At 47.4% G+C, this 12,565-nt stretch overlaps 1 protein-coding gene across 1 annotated transcript in view; it reads left to right on the forward strand.

Moving 5' to 3' along the window:
• Nucleotides 1-9,425, forward strand: part of LOC110500253 (UPF0606 protein KIAA1549) — a 16,425-nt gene extending 7,000 nt beyond the window's left edge. Inside the window, exons 6-21 of the mRNA XM_090214284.1 lie at nt 85-215; nt 362-548; nt 872-931; nt 1,076-1,242; nt 1,374-1,551; nt 1,780-1,964; nt 2,218-2,423; nt 2,503-2,633; nt 3,377-3,573; nt 3,699-3,943; nt 4,052-4,199; nt 4,366-4,668; nt 4,862-4,914; nt 5,003-5,130; nt 5,247-5,401; nt 6,238-9,425. Of these exons, the coding sequence (XP_090070410.1) occupies nt 85-215; nt 362-548; nt 872-931; nt 1,076-1,242; nt 1,374-1,551; nt 1,780-1,964; nt 2,218-2,423; nt 2,503-2,633; nt 3,377-3,573; nt 3,699-3,943; nt 4,052-4,199; nt 4,366-4,668; nt 4,862-4,914; nt 5,003-5,130; nt 5,247-5,401; nt 6,238-6,465 (2,702 nt within the window). The 3' untranslated portion in view covers nt 6,466-9,425. The remainder of the gene's footprint in view (nt 1-84; nt 216-361; nt 549-871; nt 932-1,075; nt 1,243-1,373; nt 1,552-1,779; nt 1,965-2,217; nt 2,424-2,502; nt 2,634-3,376; nt 3,574-3,698; nt 3,944-4,051; nt 4,200-4,365; nt 4,669-4,861; nt 4,915-5,002; nt 5,131-5,246; nt 5,402-6,237) is intronic.
• The last annotated feature ends 3,140 nt before the right edge of the window (nt 9,426-12,565 follow it).

The following is a 12,565-nucleotide window of genomic DNA, read 5'->3' on the forward strand; positions in this document are numbered from 1 at the left end:
GCGCGCGCGCGCATTTTAGTGCTGCATTAGACAATGTGTGTGTGTACTGTCAGTGTGACAATCTATAATGTGTGTGTTTTTCAGTGCTGCAGTTCGTGCCCAGTCACGTGGATGTGCGTGTGTGTAACTTCAGTGAGCGAGTAGAGAGAGGATTGCTGATGGCCTACACAGAGACACGCCGACGCGCATATGAATTTGGCAATGTTACTGTACAGGTGAGAGTCGTAGCCGTGAAAGTGTGTGCATTAGCCATTCACTTGGGCAGGTTCAGCGGAGCTGAGGAAAGGGATTCAGATCAATCAAAAAGTGAGTCAATCTGTAACGTGTGTGTTTGTGTGTGTGTCTGTGTGTTTGCCTCCAGCTTCTGAACATCACCATGGGTCAGGCCAAGCCACAGGGTGACCAGAAGGTTCCTGTGGACATCACGTTTGCGTTGCGTGATGGACGGGGCTACCTGTTAGGGTCAGAGGTCAGCGGTCACCTGAGACACCTAAGCACGGTGGAGTTCAGCTTCTACCTGGGCTTCCCCGCGCTGCAGATCGCTGAACGTAAGTCACACACACACACACACACACACACACACACACACACACACACACACACACACACATCTCATCTACCCCTCACTGACACCCAACACACACCCCCCATCTATACACCAGTTACTATCCCACACACACACAGATAACAGCACACACAGACACATGTGCACACACACACACTTATAGACTCTCACACCTGGGTGCCGTTTGTAGCATCCTGACCGTATGCATATATTGTACTCCCACACACACACATTCTAAATGAGTTACTCGCCCCACAGACAACAGTGACTAACCTGATCTTCCCTATCCTGTGTTTGTCTCCCCAGCCTTCCACTACCCCGAACTGAACGTTTCTCACCATCTACGCTCCTCCTGGGTCCGCACAGGTATGAATTACAGCTTCGGGACTTTCAGCCTTAAGCTCAATATTGAGAGAGCGACCGTGCTAGAGCAGCACGCGTGTGTTTATGTGTTGCAGTCATGACGGCCATTTTTGAGAAGTGCATTAGTGTTGCTGGTGTGTGTTGCAGTGTTACTTGGTGTCCAGGAGCAGACGGTGACTGAGCGGAGCTTCAAGGCTCGTCTGGAGCGCCGTCTGGCCCTGCTGCTGGAGGAGGGGCTGGGGGAGGGGCTGGGGGACGGGAGTCAACGGCGCCGCTGGAAGAGATCCACGGCCGTGGGTAACAACAGCTTACAGGTAAACGGCACACATATACACTCTCGCACCCACTATGGGTGCTGTTTGTAGCATCCTTACCCCATGCACATGCTGTACTCACACACACGCGCACACACACACACACACTGACTCCATGCTGTTATCTCCAGGTGGTGCGTGTGTCGAGACTGGCAGGTTCAGGGCGTTCTCTGGAAGTGGTGTATTTTGTGGAGGGACCAGGGGGGGAGAGAGTTCCTGCTGATGCCACCGCTGCCACCCTCAACCGCCTGGAGCTGCAACGGGCTGCCATCGTACTGGGGCACCGCGTCCAGAGACCCCTTGCCCAGCGTGAGTCTATGCATGCGGCCGCGCAAGTGTGTGTTCGCGCACCAGTGCGTGGCCGCATGCACACTTGCGTATGTGTGGATTTCAATAAGTAGTACTTATGTTATTCAGTGATTAGCAACGTAAGCCCATGTAGGTTGGCTGCACTCATTTCCTAATGTACAGTAGCATATTGCTTAGATAAAAGTGTAAGCTGATTGTATATGTACATAATGTATTTGTCTTCTGTAGCTGTGGAGACGCTGACAGTGCCCCCGTCTGAGACTCCGAGCAGCAGTGTCTGGCTGATTGTGGGGGTGGTGGTGCCTGTCCTGCTGGCTATCGTCATCATCATCATCCTCTACTGGAAACTGTGCGGCTCGGAGAAGCTGGAGTTCCAGCCTGACGCCATCAACACCATCCAGCAGAGACAGAAGGTCAGGGGCAGGGGTGAAGGATTAGAGGGTCGACCTCCATGGGTGACTGTGGATTTGTGATCTGACTGGAATTGCATCAAAATGAGAATGGCATAAGGCTGTAGTCATGCATACTTACATGTCTTGATGTGCTTGTTCCACCCTTACCTCTTCCCTCCACATCTCTTTCTCTCTTTCCCCCCTCTTTCTCCCCTCTCTCTCTTTCTTTCTTTGTCTTCCCCTCTCTTTCTCTCCACCCCCCCTCTCTCTCCAGCTGCAGGCTCCCAGTGTGAAAGGGTTTGACTTCGCCAAGCTCCACCTGGGGCAGCACAGTAAGGATGACATCATGGTGATCCAGGAGCCTGGTGCCCTCCCTATGCCCATCAAAGAGGCCACCCCCTCTGAGGGAGGGGATGTCAACACTCCCAAATCCAAGGGCTCCTCCACCAAGGCTGCCCGCGCTAACCGCCGTAGGGGGAGGTTGGTAACACATCCACAAGCAGGGATACATCCACACTAATCCACAAACCCACATTAACCTTTTTCTCTGATTGGCCAGACTGTCCCCGTCAGATGGTGACTCGTTAGGTAGCGACCAATCGAGTGGCAGAGAGTCTGCAGAGGAGACCACCAGACATGTGGCCACGCCCCACGAGGGGAAACAGCACCGAAACAAAACGCCCAAGAATGGCAAGAGACACGCCCCTTTCTCTTTATCTAAAGCCTTATTCATAACATTCTGATAGAAATGTACCACGATGGAACAAACTTGATTCTTTGTCATGTAGATTAGAATGAGGAATCCGGTCATCTCTACATGTATACTGTTCTATCTACAACGGCCATGCTGAAACACAGAGGAGAATAAGTGGTAGAGGGAGAGATTGTGAGAGTGTGTATATGCTCATGTGTGTTGTGCCTGTGTCCTAAAGAGCTATGCACTGACTCAGCAGGAGAGAAACTGATTAAAGGAGTTGCATCAAAGAGAAAAACCGAGGGAGAAAGAGCGAGCGAGAGAAACCACAGGAGAGAAAGAGGTAGTGAGAGGGAACAGGGAAAGAGGAGTGCTGGAAAGAATGCCGGATGGAGAGAGAGTGGAGGAGCAGGAGGGCGCAGAAGAGGAGGGGAGAAAAAGCTTGCAATGTGAACATGAATCTCTGACCACCAAGTGATAATGCTTCTCGCCCCCTCCCCTCTCTGTCTTCCTCTCTGTCTTCCTCTCTGTCTGCCTCTCTCTGTCTACCTCTCTCTCGCCCTCCTTTCTTTTTGTTCTGGCCTGGATCATAGGGAGGAATAAGATGAGTAAGTCCTCCCTTCGTGTTGAGTGGTTCAGTAAAGCTGCAGCTTGCCAGAAATAATCCAGTTTACTGCTACAGTATTACTACAGTTTACCTTACTATCTCTTTCTCCCTCTCTCCTCTCCCTCTCCCCAGTCCCTCCCACAGGCAGTGGTCCAGATGAGCTGCTCTCCTCTTCCTCCATCTTCGACCACGTGGACCGTCTGTCCCGAGGCTCTTCTGACGGCAGGGGTCGCCAGGCCAACAAGGTCCAGTTGATTGCCATGCAGCCCCGGCCCAGCCCACCACAACGCTCACACAGCCCCACCCTCACAGAGAGGGTCAGCGCAGAGGTGAGAATACACACACACACACACACACACACATCTAGCTCACACAGGCGAATACACTCAGACGCACAGACAAACACTCACACACAGCTTAAAACTCCTTAAAATCTTGGTGTGTGTGTATCTAGGTGGCTCTGAGACATAAGTCAGAGATCGAGCACCACAGGAACAAGCTGCGTCAGCGGGCTAAGAGGCGGGGCCAGTGTGAGTTCCCCTCTATGGATGACATCCTGGATGCCTTCGGGCAGGCGCAGGAGGAGGCGGGGCAGGGAGGGTGTCCCCAGCGCCTCTACAACTCAGCCCATGACCACATGGACAGCATCCTGCACACCGACCCCCCCTCGCCCCCCACCCCAGGGGAATCCAGGAAGAGGTGATGGTCAATACATACTCAGGCTGAATTCTGTGACTGAATTAGATGAGTGTGTGAGACTGTATGAATGAGACTAATCTTTGCCAATGTGTTTCCCTGCCCTGCCAGGGGGAGGCGCTCTCCTCGGGGCCGGCGGAGGCAGCAGGGGAACGGCAGTCTGCCAGACACAGACAGACTGACGGACAGAGACCGCCTGCTCACAGACCACAGCGCCACCTACAGGAAATACCCTGGACTCAACAATGTGGCCTACATGGTGAGACACACATACTATGCGCATACTGTGTGTTTGTGCTGGTGTGAATAGTATGTGTGTTTGTGTGTGTGTAGGTGCGCATAGTATGTGTGCCTCACCATGTAGGCAACACACACACCATATACACGCTCACTCACACTTATTCCTCCTCTTCTCTCTCCTCCAGTCGGACCCGGATCTACCTCCAGACCACGGCAGCCCCTCCCCTAACGATGAGGTGTTTGACCACGCCCCTCCCCCGCCGCCCTACGTGCCCCCCCAGCCATCCATCGAGGAGGCGCGGCAACAGATGCACTCCCTATTGGACGATGCCTTCGCCCTGGTGTCACCCTCCTCCCAGGGCAGCGTCAGTGTCGGGGTCACGCAGGTCAGCCCCGCCCTGCCGAGCCCCTCTCCCTCCCCACAGACACGCCCATCACGCCAGTGGGGCTCCTACCCCGCAGCCCCCACACACAGCCCCTTCTCTGCGGTAAGAGTGTGGGTGTGTGTGTTTGCGTGTACTCCCAGGGTCTCTTCTATGAAATATGAATCATACTGTCTCTCTCAACCTCTCACCTTCCCTCTCTCCCCTTATTACTATTTTGCATCCAAATGTTTCTCCTCTCGATATCTCACCTTCTCTCTCTCTCTCTCTCTATGTTCTCTCCCCTCTTCCTGTCTAGAGGTATGCAGAGTTGGGGATGTCTCCCTCGTCAGTACAAGGCCTGTTGCAGAGGTGAGACAGACGTTACTATACTAACCAAGCTGAAGTACATTCAGTGAATGTCAGCATTTCCAAGGTCTGGTGTATGTGTGTGTTTCAGGCAGGGCCTGGGTTCGGGGGCCTATGTTACTGCAGAGGAGCAGCTGCAAGAGTCTGTCTATGCCAACAGGGGGCAGTATGAAGAGCCTCCCTCCTCCTCCAGACCTCGGCCTGTTGGGGGGAGCACAGGTAAAGGTGCCATATGTGCGTGTGTGTGTGTTAATTGGGATTGATGTGTGTATGGTAAGTGTATACTGTGTGTATCTAATGATTACTTACACATGGTGTGTTGTTTGTGTTCTCAGGTGCTCAGCTGCATCACCTGACTCAGGTGGGGTTGTCGAGCCGGATCAGTGCGTACCCTGGGGTGGGCCGCAGTGTCTCTGGGCCAACAGGCTCCAGCTGGAACCAGCAGCCTTTAGACCAGGACCTCTCCAGACCTGAAGCCAGCAGAGAGAGTGTGAGTCAGACCACATGATGACCGACAGGGACAGCATGACATGCTGACCACACCGCTCGCGTCGCAAATTAAACGTACACATACATGTTATTCAATCATTGCACCCACACAGCTGGCGTGCGTCAACCAGTGTCAGCGTAGCCAGAAGCTAAAATAGAACTTAGTTCTGTTTGTGACGCTTAACACACTGCAATTCCCGCCTCTCCCATCTCCTCATTGGTTTTTAGGAGCATACACCCATGTATGATTGAAAGATGAACTAAGGTCTACACTCCAGGCCAGTTGGTAGTGGTAATGCACCTTAAAGTTGGTTGCCAACCGCCATATAAAGTCCAAAGAAGAAGAAGCCTGAAGGATGAGAGATTACTGGAAATGAACTCGGTTTCCCCTTTTATCTGTAGATTAATTGTTGGAGTAGAGGACCTTGTGCATTTCAGGTAAAATAACAACCCAATGTTTTTATCCCAGGACAAATTAGCTAGCAACAGCAAGCTAGCTAGCTAAATTGCCATAAATGTTTAATGCTTTTCGATCTGTCCCCAAATTAATATAGTTGGTTCAGAGTTCGTTTTGATATTTCAACCTGTGTGTCCTGATCGCGTCTGGTGTGGGTGGACAAAATCAACATGCACACTATGGTCGCACGCACGTGTGCTGTCTGGTCAGCATGTGAGACTGTTTGGGCGTGCCACATGTCAGAGATTGAGAGAAACATTTGTTTTCTAGAGGAGTAATCTAGTTTACAGAGGAGTAATTTGATCTCTGACTCTTGCCTTCTCTCTCATCCTATCTCTCGAGCTCTTACCCTGTCTCTATTTCTCTCTCTCTCTCTCTAGGTGCTGTCGTTCCCTGAGTTCTCCTCCCCCACTGTGTTTCAGATGCCCAGCTCCTCTCTGGGAGACCATTCTGTCCCCCCGATGCTCCTGGCCCCTCCCACTCCAGAGTTCCCCCTAGACGAGTCCTCCCCCTCAGCCCAAAGCTCCGCCTCCCTCATCAAGGCCATCAGGGAGGAGCTACGACGACTTGCCCAGAAACAGGTTGCTGTGGCCGGCACCTACTCCTAGACCAGTGTGAGCCCCTACCCCATAACTGGTCTGAACCAGTTTGAACTACTACCTAAACAAGTATGGACCGATTGGAACCACTACCCCAAACTAGTTTGAAACAGTCAGAACCACTTGCCCTAAACTGGTCTAAAGAGACTTACACTGCTATTCATAAGCTGGTCTGAACAAGACCAGTCTGCAACAGATACGATTTCCTTACAACAATAGCATCACTGTTCTTTAAAGGGTTCTTCTCTCTGTAAAGGTTCCTCATTCTACAGCACAGTGTTTCCACTGGACGGGAGGATCGAGTTTGTTTTCTTCAGAGTTCCATAGAAGTGCTTCCGTGAGAGGGGCCGTCTCTGCCCTTCCTGACCTCCTGTATGTGGTGCTAAACCTCAGCGAAATGTCTCCTGTCATTAAGTTAACCACGCATTGCCTTCAACATACATTCATCATCAGCCATGTTGGTGAGGTCTTCTCCATTCATCAGCCATATTGGTGAGGTCTTGCACTGTAGAGAGAGTTGGAGACTTGGAGTATAGTGTACTTTGCGCATGGGGGATTTGAATATATAGATGGAAAAAGTATATAAAAATGAAAATATTATATGTAAAGAGATGTAAAAAATCCCAAGTGAGCACAATATGAATTAATAAGAGTGACCAATGGAGTATTGAAATTGTATTTATTTTTTATTGCTCTGAAAGTATACTTTTAAATCCTTTATTTTGACCAAAGACCAATACTGTTTGGGTGTTCTATGGCTGTATTCTCCCTGTGTTGGCGCTCACTTTTGCCGTGGAGCTGATCATAACGTTGTTTATCGCAGTGGAGACGTCGCTTAGCATAGTTGCTCGCCGCTCGTGTGTTCATGTGTTGCTGGTACAAAAAACGGATTATGCGTTGCAGACATATAACGTGTGTGTATATATATATAATATATAGCGCTTTTCAGTAGGTGTCAAAAGACTTGACATGAGGCTAACCTATCCCATCCACCACCAATGTGACTTTCTGCGGCAGAACTCTCACAGAACAAAGGCATTTCTGTGGTGACGAATGACTGTGTCGAATTGTGATAGTGTTTCTCTTGGTGGGAAGAGCTGGAAAACCAGGCTACCTGTAAAATGTAAGATTGAAATGGGAATGATTTTACACCACATCGACATAAGGTAATGCAAAGGTGATTTGGGGAATTTTGATGGGATGGTTTATAGCGACTGAAAAACACCTACATGTCCAATTTCCCCCAAATAGCTTCCTCTCCTTATCTCCTTTCCTTAGTCAACTATTATCCAAATGGATGTAAAGGTGAACCTCTCGAAGAGGTGAATTTATGAAACAAAGCCATTTTGGACAAATGGACATACTATACTGTAGCAGTTGATGAGTTTGGTGGTGGTTAAGTGCTCTTTGTCTCCATCTGCTGGTGGTATGGCTGCATGGCTGGCTTCCATCTTTGCTTCAGGTTGTTTTCTCTGAGGTCTTATTGTATTGGGTTTGGTCAATGGTCAGTAATGTGTGGGTTTGTGCAGGCAAGAGAAGGCTTGCCCATCCAGCTCTGTGCTCTAGCTATCTACAGCATGTTGACTATGTTTGAGGCTTGGCTAGCTAGCTATTAGTGATGTGACTGTTGCTGTTGTCTTCTCTCAGGCATTCTGCTAAAATCAATACAAAAAAATGTTTAAAACAGAAGTTAAACTGAAGAGTTGTAACACACAACTAAAGAGTGAGGAGTGTTATACAGTGCCATCCGAACCTGATCCATCCAAGCACATAATACATCATGATAATCAAGCAGTAGAAAAGATGCACTATGTAAGTGTCATTCTGTTATACTCTTGTTTTGCCTTTTCTAATCATTTTTTAAAACCTACATGAAAATTGATATAACAATAAATGCAGTATATAAAATAAATATAAGCGTAAAATAAGTCAAACTATTTCATCTGTGATTGCTCAATTATATGGACAACCTTTCAACGGAAGGACTAACACACCTTCCCTGTGGACCAATCCTGATTCATAACTCTTCATCTGCTGGGACTTATAAACCTTCCTGATTGGACCTGGCACCTGTCAATAAGGCTGTGGGACTATACACAGAGTGGAGTCACATAGATGTGTGTGTGCGGACGACAAACCGATTCACCTGGTGCTACTAAGTAACTTACAGTAACAGACCCTTCACTCCCTCTGTACAGGGGGTTGGAGTGTGTTGATGTCTCCTCAGTCTAACAGCATCTCACACACAGCCTATACCGACATGGGGAGCACAGACACACACTGCCAACATGGAAAACACACACACTCAGAATTTGATATTCCTGTCTAAAAAGATAGGATTCACTTCAAACTCTGGACTTCAAACTCTGCAGCACCTCCTGAATGTTTCACAGTTCTGTGTTTTATAGATCTGTGATTCTCTGAGACACCAGAGTGTCGGAGCAGGCTTGTTATTGGCCCTAATGCCCTGAGATCATACCCCTATACTCTCTCTGTCCCCAGAGGGTATGTGTTTTGTCTACTCTTGAGACTGGGGCGGGCCCATCTATAGGCCACACCCTGGGGCGTATCTTCGACAGTGTAGTAGATGCTCAGGTGTGTTAAATGTCAGACAAGGGTGGGGTCCCTGCCCGACTAGATTCACAGACGTTGATGCAACGACTGCTCAGTGGGGCATCAAATTTCTATATCACATGTTGTGGTTAACTGACATGTTATACACCTATCCAGCTGTTGTGAGGTCTGGCATGTGTCTGCAATGTTGTCGGGCAGGAACACCACCAATACCTGTTTTCCAGCTCTCTCTCGCCTTCCCACTCTTCATACCCCTCGCTCTCTCCCCTCCTTTCCCTTCTCTCTCTCTATCCCTCTCTTTCTCCTCTCTCCTCCCTCTGAGCTGCATATCTGTGGTGTATAGAGTCTGAATGATGTGTAAATCAAACATTAAAGAAATTATGTGTTTAAAGTCAGCCTTTGCTGTCTTAGTTTTTTTCCTTCCAAAAGTTGAATCATTGTATTTTAGTTGCTGGTCCCCCTGTTTAGTTTTGCACCTCCTTCCCCATTCTGATAACTGATACCTAACCCTTCAGTCCCGTCATCTTCCAACAAACACACAAAGACGGAGAGAAACAACAGGATAAACCTGACTGAATAATGCCTCAACTATTGTCAACCCATAATCTGCAACAACCCAACCTCTCCCCTGTAGTTCCGCTCTCACATCTCAACAATACCCGGTAGGCTAAAATATATTAATGTCCAAGGCAAGTAGTAATTCTCATTGGGTAGTCCTGTTTGAATATATTATATCGTGGACAGAAAAGGGAGAGACAAACTGTCTAGATCATTTTACTTCTGGGTAACCGATATTAGTTTGAGTAGGGTTGTTTATTTACTTTTACAGTATTTCAATATAGATTAGCATATGTAGGTTACAGACGTTGTTAGGCGGGACCTAAAAAAACTGTCGTCTAACCTTTTTCAGCGATTCGCCTGTGTGCAGGTGTGCAGAACTGGCAGAGTTTCTGCATTGAAATTGATTCTCAAGATGGCCAATATATGAAAAGTTATTCTTCATGACAAAGATAGCCTTCTTCAAAAAAGTTGCGATTTCATCACAAAAAGCAGGTAACAGTGATTCACCGCAGGGGTGTCATTTGCTGCATGGTTTACTTAACTTCGCATAATAAATCAATGCGCTGCTCAATGTATGATAACGTTTTGTAGATTTTGTTTAGCATTTAAAACTTTGCCGAATAGTTGTAGTTGTGGATTTATTTTAACGTTTCTAAACGTTATAACACAGTGTCGGGATTGTATTTAACGTGGAGTCAGCTGTGGTCCTTATGTTATGAGAATCCAGGAGAGGGGAGCTGTAAACCCACTTGGGCCCCCTTGGGTTCTTGAGAGCTAGTTGACAGGTAGACTTAATGTTGTGGCGGTGATACAGCATGGGCAGGTGACGATGTTATGTTGCGGTAGGTTTTTGGCAGGACATATTTTGTATAATATTAAAGGGCCAATTTGTGATTTCTACTTCTATTTTTGCATTTTAAAGCCCATTGATTGTTAAAGAGCATAACTTGGACATGCTTCATGAGCTTAGTTCAACTGACCCCCCATAATTCAAAGTTAACTTGTTTAACTCCATTGTTTGTAAACAATGTAATTGTGAAACAACTGTATAGCCTCAAAACATGATTAAAACTATACATTTGATCTCATGGGCAGTCAGTCCTTGCATCCATAGCTCTGTCCATGAATTTAAGTGGTTCCATTTTTCTAGCCCCACCCTGCAACTGAAACAGTGGCCAGTTTGTTGATTGTTGAGGTAACGTTACAGTATGGGCATCAGATATTATATTAATAGTATGGTAATGGTGTAGACTGCAGGTCCTCCATGATGACTCAGCTGGTTAGCGCCATCCAGCTAGATGAAGTGGAGATGGAGGTCAACAACCCTCACCAAGAGGTCAAAGGTGAGCGCCGCTCATAAACCACCCAGTAGGTAGAGTGTTTGGTCATGTGCTGGGAAGTGATAATGTGAGGGGGAAGAGTGTATGTGGGATTTGGACTTTGACCTCTTGTTTCAGAGCCACAGATGTACATTGTGGAGGAAGAGGTGGAGACCATCGGCTTTGATCGCTTCCATGTTCTGTTGTTCATCATCATTTTAAAATGTATTTGAAGTTTTTATTTCACCTTTATTTAACCAGGTAGAACAGTTCAAGTTCTCATTTACAACCTCGTCCTGGCCAAGATAAAGCAAAACAGTGCGGCAAAAACAACATCGCAGAGTTACACATGGGATTAACAAATGTGCAGTCAATAACACAATAGACAAATCTATGCAGAGTGTGTGCAAATGTAGTAAGATTAGGGAGGTAAAGGCAATAAATCGGCCTTAGTGGCAAAATAATTACAGTTTAGCTTTAACACTGGAGTGACAGGTGTATAGATGATGATGTGCAAGTAGAGTAGGATCTCTGAATGATCCAATGTTGACCTAAATGACTAATGATGATAAATACAATCCACCTGTGTGTAATCAAGTCTCCGTATAAATGCACTTGCACTGTGATAGTCTCAGAGGTCCGTTAAAAGCGCAGAGAGCATCATGAAGAACAAGGAACGCACCAGGCAGGTCCGAGATACTGTTGTGAAGAAGTTTAAAGCCGGATTTGGATACAAAAAGATTTCCCAAGCTTTAAACATCCCAAGGAGCACTGTGCAAGCGATAATATTGAAATGGAAGGAGTATCAGACCACTGCAAATCTACCAAGACCTGGCCGTCCCTCTAAACTTTCAGCTCATACAAGGAGAAGACTGATCAGAGATGCAGCCAAGAGGCCCATGATCACTCTGGATGAACTGCAGAGATCTACAGCTGAGGTGGGAGACTCTGTCCATAGGACAACAATCAGTCGTATATTGCACAAATCTGGCCTTTATGGAAGAGTGGCAAGAAGAAAGCCATTTCTTAAAGATATCCATAAAAAGTGTTGTTTAAAGTTTGCCACAAGCCACCTGGGAGACACACCAAACATGTGGAAGAAGGTGCTCTGGTCAGATGAAACCAAAATTGAACTTTTTGGCAACAATGCAAAACGTTATGTTTGGCGTAAAAGCAACACAGCTGAACACACCATCCCCACTGTCAAACATGGTGGTGGCAGCATCATGGTTTGGGCCTGCTTTTCTTCAGCAGGGACAGGGAAGATGGTTAAAATTGATGGGAAGATGGATGGAGCCAAATACAGGACCATTCTGGAAGAAAACCTGATGGAGTCTGCAAAAGACCTGAGACTGGGACGGAGATTTGTCTTCCAACAAGACAATGATCCAAAACATAAAGCAAAATCTACAATGGAATGGTTCAAAAATAAACATATCCAGGTGTTAGAATGGCCAAGTCAAAGTCCAGACCTGAATCCAATCGAGAATCTGTGGAAAGAACTGAAAACTGCTGTTCACAAATGCTCTCCATCCAACCTCACTGAGCTCGAGCTGTTTTGCAAGGAGGAATGGGAAAAAGTTTCTCGATGTGCAAAACTGATAGAGACAACCCAAGCGACTTACAGCTGTAATCGCAGCAAAAGGTGGTGCTAC

The sequence above is a fragment of the Oncorhynchus mykiss genome, chromosome 21 (genome assembly GCF_057628025.1).
Source record: "Oncorhynchus mykiss isolate SJ-2025 chromosome 21, ASM5762802v1, whole genome shotgun sequence".
Classification (NCBI taxonomy): Eukaryota; Metazoa; Chordata; class Actinopteri; order Salmoniformes; family Salmonidae; genus Oncorhynchus; species Oncorhynchus mykiss.